The following is an 18,894-nucleotide window of genomic DNA, read 5'->3' on the forward strand; positions in this document are numbered from 1 at the left end:
GGTAGGTTTGAACTCATTGGATAGATTTCTGGCATTTGCACTAACAACAACTGGTAATGGAAGTAGGATGTTACTTGCTGTGTGAATCTGTAGGGGATGGGCAGCGTGATTTGCGGTTTTACCAGCAACTTCATAACATTGTTTAATTTTCCAATAGGTGGATAGAAGCTTTTCAAGAAGGCACAATATTATAGCAGTGTCAGCAAGACTGAACCAAAATGTCCAGGGATGATGGTAAAACAGAGTACAGCAACTGTTGCAAGAAAGTGAATCCTGCCACGTCAACCTAAAAAAAAAAAATGTATATTTGTCAGCATTAGGGTTTGATGCATTTTTAGCGTAAGGTAATATTTTTTAAAAGAATTGTGTGTATTTCTATGTTGTTACAAAATGTGTTATTTATTAAATTCCGATGTTTACTTTAATGGTCAAAATTGTTTGCGAGGTTTGCATTGAGGTCCAAACTTCCCTTGTTTTCAGAATGACAGGTTGGTGAGTCAACATACTCCTAAAGTTTGTGCTTTTTACTTTTTTTTTAAAACAACAATTCATTTATTGCAATTGTGTAGTTCCTTGTGATTTGTATATAGGTTTTGAGTTTCTGATACTCAGCTTGCAATTTAACAAAAACAGATCAGAATAGGAATTTAAAAGATTTTGGATATTTGTTGGCTATGTAAACTCCTTTATGAGAGGTTGTATGATAAAATGCTGCTCCTTTTCTTGAATGGTAGTTGAAATCATGCATACTGATTAAAACAGTACAATAAATTCTGTATCGCAGAAGCAATTACCTAGTACAGTTCAATTATGAAAAAATAGAAAATGGACAAACATTTTAAAACAGACTTTGCAATTACAGAGAGAAAGCAGTAGAGCTTTTACAGTACTACAGATGCCAAAGAGACTAAATGAGCTACTTTCAAACAATTTCAGGGTATATTTTCTTGTATGTTTCCATTAGTAATTTAAAGCAGAGTAAAAATACATTTTTGGCGTACAGGGAAAAGATTAAATACATTGTTTCAAAATTGTGTTGAATGAGTTCTGTATGCCCTATGAAAGACTGTGTAAACTATTGTTCAAAGAACACTAAACAAATATATATGGACCCCATCTCCCAGAAACTTAAACTATTGTATATTTAAATAATATGCTTGAACTGGAATTGCCATACCCAGAAAACACAGCTTCTTTTTTTTTTTTTAGTGCAGATGGCAATGAAATTGTATACCATTCTTTGAAATACCTTATGTTTACACTATGATTTGTTCTGTTTGACACTTTACAACACAGTTCAGTTTTAGTTTTTTTTTTTTTTTTTTTCTTTAAGAAAATTGTCAGTATACCTCATTAGGAAATATTTGCTGATGATTCTGGTGCATTTATTCTATTTAAGTTTTGGAAAAGATGTTATCACTGTAATAGCATAAATGGAACTAGAACTATGAACGACACATGAAAGCAAGCCATTTTTATGTCAAAAGCGATGCACATGTAGCCAGTTAATTTTACTGTATGCAACATTTTTTGGTAGTCCTCTTAATCAAACTAGTTGTGGAAATGGCATTAAAAGCAATTAAGCACATGTTAATAACTTTATTAAGGCCTGACAAAGGAAAGAAAATGATGATAGAATAGTAGTCATCACATAAAGACCATGAATGAAAATGCAAGCCAAAATTCTTGTATGCCCTCAAATACCTCAAGGTCTAAATACTAACATAGACAGCTCTGAAGAGACTTGATTTTCCTGAGCTGCTGTTAGGTTAGTAGTAGGCTTTGGAGCCTAATGCTTAGCATTGAGTATCTGAGTATAATTTCATTGACTTCAAGCATTTCAGTAAAGAACCTTTCTGAATCAGGGACTTCAGGCTGTAGATCCGGCTTTTCTGATGAATGCTAGAGATTTGACCAGACAGTGTTTGAAATTCAGTGGGAGTTGGATCAAAGCCTTTATTCACTCTTTCTTTTAATGCAAACATGATAAATAAATATTCCTTTGTTATATATAAAGGGCTTTTACTTAGTTTTTCAAAACCAGCTGCTGACTGAAGCCAAGTAAGCTATTAATTTGTCTCTTCAGGGTGATTTCTGACATGGTTTTTACTGTATCCAAAATAAATCTGATACTAGTGTAACATAGATGTGCCGTAGCTGTTCCAGTTGATGTTATCAAGGAGAAGAGCTTCTTAATATTTTTATATGGACTGCACACCAACTAAGATGGGAAGCCATGAACTGGCAAATAAATAAGAAATTTGAGTAGGAGCAAGTTTCACTTAGTTTTAATTTATGGTCTGATATTGATCTCTGTGCTGCAAAACTGAAACAGAGCAATAAAAGTCAAAACACAGGCTGAGTAAGGTGCCCAAGTTCTGCCTCCTGTGTGGCGACAAACTACCTCTCAGTGATTAGTTGCAGAGCAAGAAAATAGCGTAGAAGTCAGAGGACTTCTTCCAGAAGCAGAGATCAATCAACAGATTGTCTGTGACAGGAATGGATTTGAACAGAGCCTTAAAAACAGTAGAGCACATATTGCTGTCTATGTGTGAAACAAATGAAATAGTCTTTATGAGCATGTTTGAATATTTCTTTTCCCCCCTTCTCCAGCACCAGTGCTTTTTATCACTTGAAGAGCCCCAAACATAGTTTCTTTCATAACATTTTCAGGTGGTTGCTTTTCAAAGTGTTACTCTATTTCTCCACCTTGCCTCCCATTTTGATTCTTTACCATCGGAAGTAAAGTCGCTTCTTGATTTGACCCTTACATTAGAAAATTCACTAAACAACCAGTAGTTATTAAACACCTGGCTACCTCTTGTTATATGCATCTATCGTTGTTAATTTAAGATTGGTTAGTAGAGTATGAGACGAACATTAGCATTGAAGATTAGTTCTAGCATCTTTGTTCTAGGATAACTGAAAAGTCTAGGATCCTGAATTGCTTTTAAGAAATCTTTGACTTAAAACTTTCTTTTATCCCCAACGGACTTGAAACAAAGGGATAGCTGAGCAACTTTGGAAAACATTTTACTACATATTTTTTGTGTGTGAAAGTCGATTGCCAAATTATGTGTATTGCATCATAATGTTGTTGTGGTTTAACCGAAACCAGGACAAATGTAAGGAGAATGTTTGGAAAGACACATTCAATGCATGTTTGCCATAACTGCTGTCCCCTGTTTTTTACCATCTAAATATGCTTTTATTTGGAGCAGTCACAAATTGTACTGTCTAAATGAAAGAATGGAATCTTTATTTTGTAAATGAAAACAACTTAAAGTTGTTGTAAATATTCCTGTGGATATGTATCATTTTTGTATAAATAAATTCACGTTAGTTGAGTCCGTGTTTGTTTTTGAAATATTTTCAGGCTTTTGTGTGTTGTATAACTCATTCATTCACTGCTTTCCAGGCAGCAGAATTTGCTGCCATTATCCTGCACATCTGTCTTACTTGGAAGTCCACGCTATGCTTTGCCCTTACAAACAGAAAAAAGTACGAAAAGGTGTAAGCTGTGCACACAGACCGACAGCTTGCTGCTGGATCTGACCACCTGATACAGCGGTTTTAAGTGGTCCTGCTCACGTCAGCCAAGACACTACTCACACTTACTACGAAGATGATGTGTTTGCCATGAAAATTATTTCCACCTTCCTGCCCTGCTGTCTTTCCTTAGCTACCTCTTGCCGTGTAGTTCTTGGCTTACTGTTCCTTCTTCCCCAGCCCCTCGAACTAAAATCCCCCGAGTTCATGATGTTTGTTTTCTATTGAGGCCAGTTTGCAGGCAAAGTGCAACAATCCAAAAATTTGCTCCTGCGCAGTCCCACCTTGTAGGACACCAAGTAGTGGAGCTTTATCTCCTGAAGCCACCCCCAGCCCTGGGGAATGACAGCCCTGAGCTTCATCAGCCCAAGGCTGAGCGAGGCTCCCTCTGCCCATGTGCTACAATGCAGTGTGATTTACAGGGATGTGAGCAGAACCTGCAGCTGCAGCAACAGCTGACGAGGATACATCAATCCAAAGAGAAAGCACTTCATTAATGGAATTGTCTTGAACGTTTATTGGTGGAGATAAGTCAGTTCTGGACCACAAGATGCTAAATAAAAGGGCTATTCTCCTGTCTTATGTTGAGAATTGCTCAGAAATCATTTTGTCTCTTACTTTTGTGAGGACATAGGATTTTTGTCTCCCCCTCTTCAGTCACAACTATGTGAATTTTTCCTGGTGCTGTGGTCATGTTTATTTTTTGCAAAAGAAAGTAATTCCATCATCCTACTCTTCTTGCTGGTTACTGCATCTGATACTCAAGCTTTGTTTTGAATTTGTTGAAATTAATTCTTCAGCACATCGTTATGAATAGACATACTGCTGGCAAAGAAAGGATCCTAAGAAACAAGCATCCTAAAGAACTAGGAGATTTGCATCTATATAGATGAAGGGTGTTGCATTAATAAATGCAAAATCCAAATTTGCAAAATCCAATTCTGCTGCATCTATTAAAGTATGCCTGAATCACGCAGTTTCTGTTCGCACAAGAATTGCAGCAGGGCCTGTAAGGGAGAGATTTTTCTGTCAGGTTAGTTATGCTGCCTCCTTGTACATCTCTGACGGATGTTTGAAAGCAGTTCTTTTGGTAACTTGCAGTAACAGCATAAAGGATTTTGCTTCTACATATTTTTGATAGAGATGTCTCATAATCCTGGCTGACGCAGCTGCATGGGCATGCCTTTCTAATACGGACCAAGCATGAATTGGGTCACTTGCTAAAAAAAAATCAAAACATTTTTCACTGGTTAGTGACATTTCTGCTCTATTGAGGGTATTAGAATGCTTGTATGAAATGAGCTTTGGTGCAAGCTCCTTGGCATTAAATTAAACTGCTGTAAGCCTCATTTAGAAGGTGGACGTGCGAGTCAGGCTAGCATGGGAATTGACAGGTACCATAAATTGAGAGTGGTGTAATATTCTATGCTTTCAGGAAACGCTTAGCAAATTAATTGCTCTAATTTAACATTTTTCCATAAAAATTTTGGCTTTTGTGATGTGTTTGATCAAAAAGCGAAATATGATGCTTGCAAATACTGAATTAGCAATCTTGAACTGGAGTTGCTAGATGCAACTATAGCTGTGGGACGTTGGAAGGAAAAGCAGTGAAGGAACTGGCAAGGTAAGAGTGTGAATGATGACCTTATTGCCCTCTACAGCTACCTGAAAGGAAGGTGTAGGGAGCTGGGGGTCAGCCTCTTCTTGCAGATAACTAGTGACAGGACTAGAGGGAATGGCCTCAAGTTGTGCCAGGGGAGGTTCAGGTTGGAAATGAAGAGACATTTCTTCTCAGAAAGAGCAGTCAGGCATTGGAACGGGTTGCCCAGGGAGGCGGTGGAGTCACCGTCCCTGGGGGTGTTCAAGGAAAGGCTGGGCCTGGTGCTTAGGGACATGGTTTAGTGGGCGACATTGGTGGTAGGGGGGTGGCTGGACAGATGATCTTGGAGGTCTTTTCCAACCTTTATGAGTCTATGACTCTGTATCAAATTAGAAGTTACGTGGTGTCTGATCATATATTTCTGCTTTGGCTGATGTTTATGTCATCTGATTCGGTAGAAACCGTGTAAAACGGTTTGAATGCATAAACGAGTTTCAGAACCTGAAGCTGTGCATACAGCCTCTGTGATCCTTAGGTTCCAGCCGCTCTGTTAGCACAGCTATACAGTCTTCATTAAACAGATGGAAAAGGAAGAAGAAAAAAAAGGTTCATTTAAAAAATAAGGCTCTTTAAATCGAGGTTACTAAAGTAATTGGCGAAAATTAAGCAATTAGCTGTCTCCAGGCCGGGCCACAAGAAGGCAGACGCCCGCAGAAGAGCAGCGCTATGCTCCTCCAGCGCCCCTGCGGAAGCCTTGGGGCGCTCGCCGCCTCCCCAGAGCCCACCCGGAGCAGCGCCCCCCTTCCGCAAGCCCCTCGCTTTGTGAGGGCCGGGGGCGGCCCTCAAGCACCGAGGGCTCCTCACGGCGCCACGAGGCGCCCCCCCCCGCCCAACGGCCGCCCGCGGCCCTGAGGCGCCGTTAACGGCCGCCGGGGGCGGGGCGAGGACCGCCCCGTCCCGGGGGGCTCTCTCCGTGCGCAGCCGCGGCGGCGGGGCGGGGCGGGGCCGCGAACTCTGACCCCCGGCTCGGGAGCCGCCGCCGCCAAATAAAGCCGCCGGAGCGCCGCCGGGCCCCGCAGGTGAGGCGCCTCCCCCGGCGGCCGCGCGGTAACGGCCGCCAGCGGCCATTAACGGCCGCCGCCCTCCTTCCCCGCAGCGCGGTGCCGCCGCCGTCCCGGTGCCGTCCCGTTCCGCGCCCCCCGACCTTTCACCTACAGGAACCGCTTGTGCCGCCCGCATCCGGGCAGCGCGGCCCCGCGGCGGGGAGAGGCGGCCCCGGGAGGGGGGAGCGGGCGGCCGGGTGCTGCCCTGCCCGGCCCGGCCCCGCGCAGCCATTTTGTGCGCGGCGTGACGGGGCGGCCGGCCCCGGGCGCCGCTCCGCGCCTCGCGCCCTCGCTTCGTGCCCGGCGGGTGCCGCAGGGCCCCGAGGCACCGCCCGGGGTGGAGCTGGGGAGGGGGAGGTGGGCGAGCGCTGCAGCCGGGGGGGAGGCTTTTTGTTAGCGGTGTTACCGCGTGTGCGGGCACGGCTCTCAGCTGAGTGGGGTCCTCTTCGTGCGTAAAAGCCCTGATCCGGAGCTGCTAGTAAATAACAGGGCGGATTTGGAAGGGTGGTGTGGTAGGCAGAGCTGCTTCCCTGCCTGTCATGGAGAACTCAGGTGGGCAACAATTCCCATAGCCTGGTGTTGGAGAGCCTCCTGTGTTTTAAATCAGCCTGGCGTAAAGAGAAATAAAAGTATTCAGTGGGGCTGTGGGGGAAGCAAAGCACCACATTGCTGTGCTGGGGAGGCAGTGTGTGCCTGCAGGCTCTTGTTTCTCTACTTTATAATTTTGGATGCTTTTTTTCCTATAACAGTATTTTGTGAATGAAAATAACTCTATAGTTTTTTTGTTTTTTGGCCTGTTAGTCCATGGAGGCCAGTTGTGCCATGAGATGTCCTACTCCCACAGAGCAGTTAGCCTGCAGCTTGCTCCTTGCTGTGCAGCTATCCTTGGGGATACTTGGTTGAGGGAAGTCTTAAAATCTGAAATGCTTGACTGCTTCTGTCTGTAATTCTTCACCAAGAGACATTGCAGACCCTCTTTTATCACAGGACCAGATATTTTCGTGTGGTGGTGGTCAGCTGCATTTCTGGCAATGTAAGGAGCATAACCAGCATTTGATGGGGTGCACAGTCCTCAGCTGCTTCTGTACCCCAGAAATGGGGAGCTCAGCTATGTACGAAGGGATAGAGCAGGGTCAGGTTGTTAACTTGTACGTGTTTGTTCTACTGGCAGGAGTAATGCGTTTCAGCTGTCAGTACTATAGCTGGCAGAGGGTACGCATCCCTTTCCTCCTTCATCCTGGCTTAAGCAGTTTTTCTTAGTAAGCTTTGTCAACCTGAGTTATTTTGGTTGAAATGGGTCGGGGAGCTCTCATGTGAGTAACTGCTTTCACAGAGCAGAGGGGATGTTAACATCCACCGTGAGGAAGTGGTGAGCAGCATCAGTGAGGCACCACGAGGCAGTGGTGAGCAGGGCGTGGGTATGGGGGTGGCTGTTTGTGATGGGCACAACGTTTTTGTGTGCCCCTGCTTTTTCAGTGTACACACACAGGCTGTAGCATGCAACTCACCAAGGACCATCAAGAAAACTGAAAAATACCGAACCTAGGTGCTGGTGATACAAAACGTCCTTTTTTTTTTTTAAACAGTTAAATGTACTGTTTTTTTCTTCAGTGCTGTTGAAAGCTGCTTTTGGCATTTTAAACTTGTGCCAATGCCTTATTGGTGTAAGGTAAGCTGCCACAAAAGAGAGCTTTATAAGCATGAAAAATGACGGATGAAATTGCAGAGGCGCAGTTAATCAAATTCTTGCTCTGTCCATATTCATACCTTCCAGTCATCAGCCTTTTATTCCAGGGATGCTGCATTAAATTCTACCAGCCACAGTCTCAAAGCAACAAAGGATTTATCTTCTGAAGAATTACTCTTCATTTCCAGTTCTTGGAGATTAGAAGGACTTGAGCAAGACCCATGTATCTTGTGATACAGTACTGCAGACTTTGTAAGGAAGGATGAGCCTTTCTGAAAATCATGGTGTAAAAATTGCCTTTCTGTATCAATACTTAAATTGATTTTATTGGTTTGGCTGGGCCTTCTGTGAAAGGTTGTTCAGATTTTAACTTGAAATGAATTTCTTCAGCTTAACATCAAGACAGGCCGGGCTAAGCTAAGTATTTGACTGCCTTTGTAGGAAGTTAAACCAGTAACTTGAAAAATGCAAAGCACCAAAAACTAAAGCCAAACCATCTTGTTTTGTCATATTAGCTTTAATTAGCAGTTATTTCTTTCCCAATAAGTTGAGGTTGCTAATCATAGCTTGGAAGTAAATTTGTGGTGTGAAAGCTGCCCCATTTATTTTGGTAATGATTATTCTGGAGTATGAGTAGGACAGTGTAAGTGTCAACGTGACTAATGCTTTCACTCGTCGCTGCTTAGTCTGAATGTATTTCCCAGAGCGCTTGACATACGTGTTCATAGGAATTTGAAAAAAAAAAAAAAGCCTGCTAACAAAATCTAATCCTGTGATCCTGTAGAATTGATGAAGAAAAAGAAACAGCTCAGGAAGAAAGTGATGATATTTATGATATTTATAAAGGGTTGTTTTTTTTCTGAGGCTGTCAACACCGATTTACTGGAAGGATAAATTCAGTCCTTTTTTTTTTTTCCTTGAAGGAAGGTTCTGCAGGCAGGAACGTGTGCAAGTTGTGAGGGGGGGGGTAAGTGGTACTACTGCTAAATAGGTTTGCAAGTCCTTTCTGTAGTGTGCCTTCGTTTATCAGCTACCTGTCTGTAGTTGTGTGGATGCTCCAAGCAGGCATGTCACATCACATTTCATGACGTGCTGCTGTCACACTGTGATGGGCGTGTTTTGAAAGAAGGATTTGTGCTTGCTGTGTGGTGGTAGCACAGTCTTTGCATGCCAGGTAGGAGAAGTGACCGGGCTGAAACTAACCCAGTGAAAGGGGCGGAAGCGTTCAGCCAGATGCACTTCCTGATGGGGTTTGTTGTGTGGCTCCAGCCACCGAGCCAGCGCCTTTGTTTTTCTTCCTGTGACAGCACAGGGTTTTGCCAACCTCGGGGGAGATGCAGTCCGTGGTGGGAGGTGTGCCGGGCAGCTTGGCCAGCTGAAATGGCCGTCCTGCACCTAGCTCTGGTGCTTGGCCAGTGCCAGGTGAGCTGGATCTGCTTGCAGACAGCCCCTTGCCTCCCCTGCTCCGTCCCATGAGCTGCTTCAGCTCTCGGGTGCTCGGGCTGCTTCTGGAGGTGGTGCACAGGCCTGCAAGTGAGACTGTCCCCTTTCGGTGGCCTAACCTGGAGGAGGGACTCTGCAATCTCCTTAAAATTCAGCCTAGCGATGCTCTTTCCTCCCACTCTAACTCTTGCTTACATGAAAAATTAAACATAGCAATTTTAAAGCAGCAAGAGCAATAATTCTAAATGAATTGCACAGGCACGGCTGCCAGTGCATCTTTTTCTCTATTGCAGTGTGCCTTCTAATTATTCCCTCGAGCGTGTACAAGCACCTCATCTTCCCTTGCCTGCAGGTTTAGCTGCTGCAGTTTCCTGTGGTTCCGTCTCTTACATACGTGCTCGCTAAGTCCTGATGTCTTGCAAATTCAATAAACGCTATCTGACTGGGTGTCAAGAGCCACATAAATATTCCTCAGCTCATCGACGAGGAGAATATTACTCCTTTGAGCCTGCCAACTGTTGTACCATCTTGAGCAATATGGCTTATAGTGTGATAATCCAAGAACAGATCATTTAGGTTCATGTGTTCATTGAGCTTTTTCACATGTGAAGCATCAAGCAGAGTAGTGTCGTGTGTCTTACAAATGTGTTTGGATTCCTTGGCTTAGCCGACGATCCGCAGAGCATTGCAGAACGCTGTTCCAGAGTATCACGAACTCGGTTCAAAACAAGTAACAGAACCTCCTGGCTCTGCCACATTTAATCACAGAGGGATTAAGTGCTTTCCATTTTATGTGCAGATATTTATTAAACAAGCTTGGCATCGGTTGTGCTGAATTCTTAATTAGCATGTGATGGGAAGGGCAGTGAGGCCTCGTTTCCATTTTGAGGTACAGAGCAGCTGTGAGCCCGGTGTGATGACCTGGGCTAAACCAGTATATCCTTAGTTTGTTTTCTGAGGTTTGTTGAAATCATTTATTACTGAAGCAGTATGACTACAGAAAGAGATTAAGGCAGTTTCTTCTAAGAGGGAATTATTTTCTAGCTTGCTTTCCATTCTATTAACCTTTTGAGCTTTTCAAGACCAGGAAGTAAATTTCACATTGCCTTCTGCAGTCATACCTCGTTAGCATGCCTGTACAAAGCTCTTCTGTAGCTATTAGTTCAAATGTGCATCTGATCTTTTACAGGTGTATCTTTCTCAGGTGCATTTGATCCAGAAAAGACCCCTGTATTAACACCTTCCACATGTCTGTGGAGTCATTACTGCAATCATTATGCATTCCATATTTATATTTTAATATACGGAGTCAAACTGGTTTGACAGTGCCAGGAAGATAGTTGAACCATTTCAAATTTTATGAGCATTGTGTTTGCAGCAGTAAAATGACTCTGGGTCAGGCTTATGAGTATTTTTTGGAAGTAATCTGGAGATCTCTGGGCTGAATGCATTTTTCACGTGCTGTATCTTCATACCAAATGCAGTCTGTTCTCGTTCATCTGAAGGGTGCTAAAGCAGAATCAAGATAATTTATAGTGGGGCAACTATACCAGTAATAAAATGTAACTGAACAAGAGATGTTACCATTTATACTAAGTGGAGAGTCCAAACATCAAAAAATATTCTTACTGCAATTGCTTTTGACGTCCTTAGTCTACCCTGGTATAATATTTTGGTGTGCTATTAGTCGGAAACTTCCTGCTAAGATAATTAAGGTCGTGTAACTTTTGTCCCAGGAGAAGGATATGAGTTACCCTTTGATGTCTTCTGGGTGTAGCTGTACCAGCAGAGGGATTAGAGGCTGTCAGATCTGCTGGCTGGTCTCATGGGAGTGTTTCCTACCCATTTTTGTAGGAGTAAGCCAAAAGCAAGCAGTTTAAATAGTTCTTTCCTGAGTTATTTTGACAAGAACATTGAGGAAACTACAGCACATACAAGCTGAGGAAGTGGAGAAGAAGAGTGGCTGAGTTTTAGTGCAAGATAATGAACATCTTCCACCGACGCTGTGGTGCATGGAGTACTTAACTAAAGTAGTGATGGAAAACCATGGGTTGTGATGCCAGCTTCAGTGCTGACAAGTTTGGGCTGACACTGAAGACAGTGATGTATTCAAAAGTAATTTTGATTCCTCCTGCCAGGAAGGTTTGCCAGCTTATTTACTAGGGACATAAAGTAATAATAATTTTGTAGGATTTACACACAGAAAGAGATTAAAGTTGCATTTCATTTGTGAGTCTGAAGATTAGAGAGATGCAATAAATGCCACGTAACTAGTAGAAAAGCGGTCTGATGCCTGTCTTCTGTCAAAATGCCTGCTTTTTAGAGGCTTTAATAAATGGGGCTGGTGGACTGAGATTTTAAATTGAAAATAGTTGGATATATTATCTCTCCGTGGGTTAGTTTCCTAGATTTTTGGAAGTGCTTCCCTCCTTGGTTTTAATTATATGGAAAATATTGTCAAGCACTAGAGAAATAACTTCAAAAACAAATGCAAGGGTTTTATGTGTAAGGCAGATCTAATCAGTGTAAGTACAGCTGCTAATACTTGTGTTACTCTGTAACTAGATGAAGAGAAGAGTCTTCCTGTGTTGGGTATCTACCCTTAAGCAAATGATTTGTCCCTGGCCTCAGAAATTTACTACTAATGACAAAATGTGCAGACAGGTCATCATAGACTGAGGGTACAAGGGTACAAAAAGAAAGAAAATAAAGGGCATTGAAGAGAGGCAGTGATCTAGTCATGTTGACAGTCTAAATGTCACTTTTCCTTAAGCAACGCATTTCCTTTAAGGAAAACTGAAGGAGGGTTACATATTTGTTTCAGGGAGTTTTAGACTGTGTCTCCAATCTTAATGCTAGATCTGTAAGAAGTTAAAAAGAGGTCATTTGGGAGCTTCAGCAGAGAAGTTATTTAAATAAATGGTCGTGGGGCAAAGCATTTCTTACCATTTCTCTTATACCTTGAAGGTTCTGAAAAATGAAGGCAAGAATCCTAAGTCTGATGTGAAAAAGGGAACCCAGTAGAGCAATGAAGCAGTAATTGCAATATTCACTAGTTGAATCGGTGAGTAAAGAAAGTAATTTTTGCAAGAATGTTCAGAAGGAGATATGAATGAGGTAAAAAGTAATCGGTCCGTGTTTGCAAGCAGCTTTTCTTAGTGTCTGATGTATTGGCAGGAGTCTTGGCTCTACTGCTTCCCCATCTTTGACTAATGCTATTAGAGTTTGCAGTTCACTTTTGGATATATTTAATTGAGAAAGGCATTTTAAAGAGGATTCCAAAAGTATTTGCAGCTTTTTTTGTTGTCTTGTAATCTCTTAGAATCCCGGATCTCATCTTTCCTAGTTAGATTGCTCATCACGTTTATATTTCTTTCCTAAAGCTGTCTTTAACTAGTATCTGGATAAAGTTTGGTTTATCTTGATCTGTCTCATTCCCTTTGCAAAACACTCTCAATCAAGAACCCGTCAATTATTTGAATCAATTTACTTTTCTATCTGAATAATAAAAAACATTTCTCATGCTGCCTGATGTGTGCTTTGAAAGTGTGTGGTATAATTTGGACGGGAATGGAACAAAGTATTTTTGAAATCAGGAGGATTTATATTAGATGAAAACACCCTGGATTTTATTTCCAGTTACTGAAGATCGAATCTCAGACTGAGAGACCTATTTTGAATCTTCTGTACTGGAAAAGTAATATTTGTATTAAAGTCCTTAAAGAACATGTCCCAGTTTTGGATAGCTCTGAGTTTAGAATACTTGTTATTTTACATGAATCAGTTCAGCCTCTTGGATTTGTTTGCTGGAGCAATTTCAGGAAAGCTTTCAAAAGGATGAAAGCTGTGCTAAACTTGTAAGTTTATATAATAAAAGGAAAAACAGCTAAAGCATTTTTTCTGTTCAGTTGCTTGCAGGGATCTCTAAAGAGTGATTGTGCACACCTGATGTGAAGTATAACATAGGTACCTTAGGTAAGCGAAAGATGAAGTACAAAGCGCTTCACATCTGACCCAACTTCAGCTTAGAACTTGTCGGTAGCTGCTTCTCCGTGACCTGTCCCGACTCCCCTGTCTCCAGTGTCAAGGTGCACAGCCTGTCAGGTGGTTACTGATCAAAGAGGTAGTCCTGCAGCTTCGCAGGGCTGGGAATGGTGCGTGTCTGATGCCACAGTGAGCTGCATCGGACAGCCGAGCAGGCCAAAACCGAAGGGTACAGTTTCACGGTGCAGATGAACTGAATTAACAGTTCTCTGTCACCAAAAGTGGGAAGGGAGTTCTTCCTCCTTCCTCATCTTCCTTTTTTCTCCCTCTCCTGACTACGAACCACGTGTCCTCTTGCCTGCTGTGGAACGAATCCAATTGCAAACTAAATTAGTTGAGTGTGCTTGCATAACAGATGTTTGGTGCTTTTCTGCTATTTTTCTGTCTTTTTAATGAGTTGAATTGCCTTATCACAGTCAGCAACGCCAGAGCTTGGTCAGGACCGTTTCCCCTGCGTGAGCTGTAATTCTGTTCAAACTGCCTTTGAAACTATACCCTGACTTCACAAATAAGAAAGAGGCTTCTGCCAGTCCAGTTCTTTAAACTGACTGCTCAGAGCATTAGGTGTATACCAGTGTGTAAGCACAAGAAAGAGATTAAATAAAGCAAAAGTGGGGCAGTGGGGTCGGAATGGGTTTCAGCTAGCAATTTTCACAGTTGTGCTGTGACATTAAATGGGGCCTGACAGCTCATAATTTAAGCACTGAAGCTTGTGGACCTTTTGCTAGTGTAGATGCTCAGAATAAAGTCATGTAGTTCATTGGAGGTGATTTAAGATAACACATTTCAGCACAGAGTACAGTCGTTAAAGGTACTGGATTGGTCAGTTAGGTCCCTGGTGGTTAGGATCACTAAGTTGAGGGGGGAAGGAGGGTTGGCAAGACAAAACAAACCAACCCCAAAACACCCATTGCTAAATAATTACACAACGTAAAATGGTATCAAAATACAAGCATAGATTAATCTGTAAATTCTCAAAAATACTCCTTAATTTCACATTTAAAAAAAAAACATACCAAAAACATACAGGAATAATCCTGTAAAATGTATCACTTTTACATTGTATGTAATTAAAGATCGCACTGATTACAAAGGATGTTTGCAGTGGAGGAGGTTGTACACCAGTGTGAGCCATAGCTTGGCTTATGTCACATCAGGTAAGTGAGGGAGGAACCTGATTTTCATTAGCTTATATTGTAGGATGCAGTTGAGGGTGACACTTGCAAATCACGTTTTTTTCTTAATGTTCAGCTCCTCAGTCCAAAATTCAGTTTCCGTTCTGAAGAGCTGTGATGCATAATCAAGGACATCAGTGCAACTCCTGACAAAGTACTCCTAGCTCTCATCCCACCTATAATACACAGATGGGCAAGGTACAGCTGAGCAGTTGCTGAACATTGCTGTTTGCTGCATGGTGTTTTAACACAAACTTCAGGAAAATGCGTTACTCTTTGGTCATTCAGTGAATTCAGAAGTAGCTCATCCACACGTACACCTGGAGTGAGGAGATGATATGGAGGATTAATTCACTAGGGCATTCCAAGCTATGGGGTGTCTGCTTATAAGAGCTGTTAAAGTGTTTCAAGACTGGTCACTTGCTTCTGAGAATTTGAATCGGTGCTTTACTGGCAAGAGCTGTAGTGGGACTGAGATACTGATGACTAAGGAAGACTAGTCTGCAGGTTGTTCTTGTGTACACAAAGACATTCCACCTGCTGAAGTGGAGCCAGAATAAGATTGTACCTTCATTATCAATGTAGCTTCACAGATCAGGCCTCATGTACATCAGTCTTAAGTCACAGTTTAAAAAAAAAATCCCTATAGGGATATAGTGACATTTATCCATTTTAGACAGTCTTCGATTGTTTACAAGCTTGTTTCTAGCACAAAAGTTTAAAAGTGCAGTGTTACAACAACATAAGTGCACCAGTACACTTACTCCTGTGATAGGACTGTCTTTAACTTTGAGCTTTGGAACTTAATAATTTGCAACTCAAAGCAATTAGTTTCACAGCTTTTCCATAACTGATGCAGCATTTATAAATCAAGCACTTGACAATTCTGCAGTATACCCTCAAAAACATGCGATTACAAGCTCAATACTCTCAGAAACTGAATATGCAATGAAATAAGTAAATAAGTCTTTACCAGAAGGATGGTGCTTCATCCTGGAAAATTCATTTATGTATTTTTTTCTTATTTAGCAATGGCTTTGAATGGCAAAATGTCAACATAAAAATGTTAACAGCTAATAAACCATTCTTCTTGCTCAAGTGACAGGTTTTCTAAAAGAACAAGTTCAAGAGGATGATGGTTGCATCAAAAGAGGCTTCAAACTGTTGAGTTCTTATAAGTGCATGAAAATGCAGAAAAACTCAATATACTTTACCAATGCATAAATTATAGTTGTAAATACTAATTAAAAAAATGATTGCATAGCTCTTTCATGATGTAAGTCATCACTTGGTACTATTTTGAAATGTATCTAGAAATGAACCCACGTAGTGTGTTGAGGATTTTTTATAATTGTGAAGGTACGCCAAGAAATTGTCACCTCAGTAATCCCACCTAACCCCCCAGAATACAAAAAATATATATGCACGTGTATGCACTTACCTCATGCTCTTGCAATTGTAGCTGTTGTATTTTCATGTAATGTTTTCTAGGCAACTGATCTCTGTGTGTGGATTATAACCACTACATGTCAAAGGTGGTTTACTTGATATTTTTACTGATTACCTACATACATTTCAGGGCTGTCATCTGCTCTAAGTTGCCAAGAGCCAACCTCTATTGAGAATTTTTCTATTGCTACTAGAAACACAGTTGCAACAAGAAGGATACTAATGGCTATTAAAATTTCTATTTAAGCAGTAGTGTGAGCTAAGGGAACAACAGATTGTCTAAGCAAACTCAATTTTACGTAGCAACTCTGAGAACAGTAGCATTTGGTTTAAAGGAACTAACTAGCTGCAAAGCAACTCTTTAAACACACACCTCTTGATTCTAGAGGTCATTCTTTTTGTTTCCTACTGCAGAAGTATCCATCTGAGCTGTGGGATGATTTAACTAGCAGCACAGAATCACTGGATGAGTAATTTAAAAGCTTTTATTTCTGTGTCTCAGCAGGTTGGGGATGTTGTTGTAGTTTAGCCCCAGCAGGCAGCTCAGCCCCACACAGCTGCTTGCTCACTCTCCCCAGGTGGGATGGGGGATGCAACTCAAATCGTGGGTTACAACAATTTAAGGGTATATCCATCGCAGTCTCCACCCCTCATCCCTTCAGACCAGGCTACAGGGTTTAACGTTGCAGTGAAGTCCTTCTCTTGCCCGTGGCTTGGCTAGCAGCAAGGGGTTCCTGCTGTAGCGTTTCCTGTAACATGCAACTCAAATCAGGGGTTACAACAGTTTAAAGGCCATCACAGTCTTCACCCCTTGTCCTCTTGGACCAGGCCACAGCGTTTAGCATTGCAATGAACTCCTTCCCTTGCCCCTGTTGCAGCCCGGGCTTGTCCATTGGCCACAGTCCCTTAGCGGTGTACCTGCTGCAGCACGGCCTTACCTGCGAGCCTCAGGCCCTTCAGAGGTTTAGCTGCTGTGTTGTGGACTTATCCATGGCCACAGATTCTTCGAGCTCCGCCTGTTCTAGTGTGGACTAATTAGTGGGCCACAGCCTCTTCAGAGGTGTATCTGCTGCTGCATGGTGTGATCCACAGCCACAATCACACAGTACACAAGGTGTACCTGCTCTGATGCGGCCTTTTCCATTGCCCACAGCCCCTTCAGACACCTGCCGTGTTGTGGTCTTATTCACGGCCACAGACGCTACGAGGTACTGTGGCATGGCCTTGTTCACAGACATGGAGACCACAAGGTGTACCTGCTGCAGCATGGACTTCTCCATGGCCACAGATGCTTCAAGGTGTACTTTGCTCTAGAGTGGACTTACCTGTGGCCACAGATGCTTCAGGGTGTACGTACTCCCGTGTGAATTCATTCACAGGTCACAGTCCCTCTCGACTCGTCCCAGACTCGAGTTCAGTCTGGAGTTGCCGCCTGTCCACTACAGCAGCACAGGAACAGCAGCGATGTTCTGGCCGTGGGCCAGCCCAGGCTCATGGCCGTAGCTGTTATCAAAATGTTCCTAGCACAGCAAAGCAAAATGATAAGGAGCAGAGCAAATGGTAGAAGCAAAAGCAGCCACTAATAAGCACTGGATTCTGGCATACAGGAAGGCAGGCACGCCCCATAGCAAGCACAGGAGCCTGCCAATTAGCAGCTAAGCAGCTATAACGTATATAAATTTGATCTAGCGCACTCCACACTGAAATCAAATCTGTCAGTCATCTCAAACCCTTTGGGGCCTACATCGGGTGCCAAGAAGGACTGTTGCGGTTTAGCCCTGGCAAGCAGCTCAGCCCCACACAGCCACTTGCTCACTCTCCCCAGGTGGGATGGGGGAGAGAATCAGGAAGGTAAAAGTGCAAGAACTCACGGGTTGAGTTGAGGACAGCTTAGTGGGTAAAGCAGAAGCCGTGCAGAAGCAAAGCAAACCAAGGAACCCATTCGCTGCTTCCCATCGGCAGGCAGGTGCTCAGCCACTTCCAGGAAAGCAGGGCTCGTCACGCAGAGCGGTTCCTTGGGAAGACAAACCCCATCACTCCCAGCGTCGCCCCTTCCTCCTTCTTTACCCCAGCTGTATTGCTGAGCATGACGCCACACGGTGTGGGACATCCCTCTGGTCAGCCTGGGCCAGCTGTCCTGGCTGTGTCCCCTCCCAGCTCCTGGTGCACCCCCAGCCCCTCGCTGGCAGGGCAGCGCGAGGAGCAGGAACGGCCTTGGCTCTGTGCGAGCACTGCTCTGCAACAACTGAAACCATCCGTGTGTTATCACCACTGTTTTCATCAAAAATCCAAAACACAGTGCTCTCTCAGTCTCTATGAAGAAAATTAACTCAATCCTGGCCAAAACCATGACAGATGTATGTAAGATGTATACTTCAAGCTCACAGCTGGTGAATTCATGACTCTAATCAAGAATTTATGTAGTTTCAAGATGAGTTTCCTTCTTATTTTTGCAATATTTATAATCACTTGTAGGTAAAAGAATATATGGATGAGTTTGTTTTTTTTTTTTTGAGATGCACTATAAGGTGCACGAGGAAGCATTAATATTAAAACCAACATTCTTAAAAGCTGTCCTCATGTGGTGGTTGAAACCCATAATTATGGACACTTAAGTGTTTGTTAGGCTTTTTTGATTTTTCTTTTTTTTCTGAGAGCTGTACCACGTGCAAGTCATTCTCTAAAGATTATAGTTGTTGAGAAAAACCTTGAAAGTTTTGAATGGAGAGATGACATTCTTGAAGTCTAGAAAAAGCTGTGTTTGAAAACTCTTGTAAACACAGATTTCTCTTTCTTTGCTCTGAAGAATCACATCACAAATAAAATCTTTTGGACCATTAAAAT

General features: G+C 42.7%; 2 protein-coding genes and 1 long non-coding RNA gene across 10 annotated transcripts in view; 2 read left to right on the forward strand and 1 right to left on the reverse strand.

Moving 5' to 3' along the window:
- Positions 1 to 3,347, forward strand: part of FGD6 (FYVE, RhoGEF and PH domain containing 6) — a 72,731-nt gene extending 69,384 nt beyond the window's left edge. For both annotated transcript variants that reach the window (XM_066994888.1, XM_013182641.3), the window contains exon 21: positions 158 to 3,347. In XM_066994888.1, coding sequence (XP_066850989.1) covers positions 158 to 194 — 37 coding nt within the window. In that variant the 3' untranslated portion in view covers positions 195 to 3,347. The remainder of the gene's footprint in view (positions 1 to 157) is intronic.
- Positions 3,348 to 6,080: 2,733 nt separating this feature from the next.
- NR2C1 (nuclear receptor subfamily 2 group C member 1) overlaps positions 6,081 to 18,894 on the forward strand; it is a 57,098-nt gene continuing 44,284 nt past the window's right edge. Inside the window, exons 1-2 of one of the 6 annotated variants that reach the window (XM_048061092.2) lie at positions 6,089 to 6,228; positions 12,350 to 12,446. The gene's annotated coding sequence lies outside the window, so the exon portion shown is untranslated. Of the gene's footprint in view, positions 6,229 to 12,349; positions 12,447 to 18,894 lie in introns of all 6 variants that reach the window. The other 5 variants (XM_048061098.2, XM_048061091.2, XM_048061100.2 and 2 more) reach the window with 5 other exon arrangements.
- On the reverse strand, positions 14,852 to 18,246 carry LOC125182463 (uncharacterized). 2 transcript variants are annotated; one of them, XR_010830656.1, is made up of 3 exons: positions 18,118 to 18,246; positions 17,376 to 17,570; positions 14,852 to 14,921 (listed from the first exon to the last, which is right to left on the reverse strand). It is a non-coding gene; the product is annotated as an uncharacterized lncRNA (long non-coding RNA). The 2 variants fall into 2 exon arrangements; XR_007162314.2 differs by lacking the exon at positions 18,118 to 18,246 and adding an exon at positions 17,922 to 18,103.

Source organism: Anser cygnoides, chromosome 1, assembly GCF_040182565.1.
Source record: "Anser cygnoides isolate HZ-2024a breed goose chromosome 1, Taihu_goose_T2T_genome, whole genome shotgun sequence".
Taxonomy (NCBI): domain Eukaryota; kingdom Metazoa; phylum Chordata; class Aves; order Anseriformes; family Anatidae; genus Anser; species Anser cygnoides.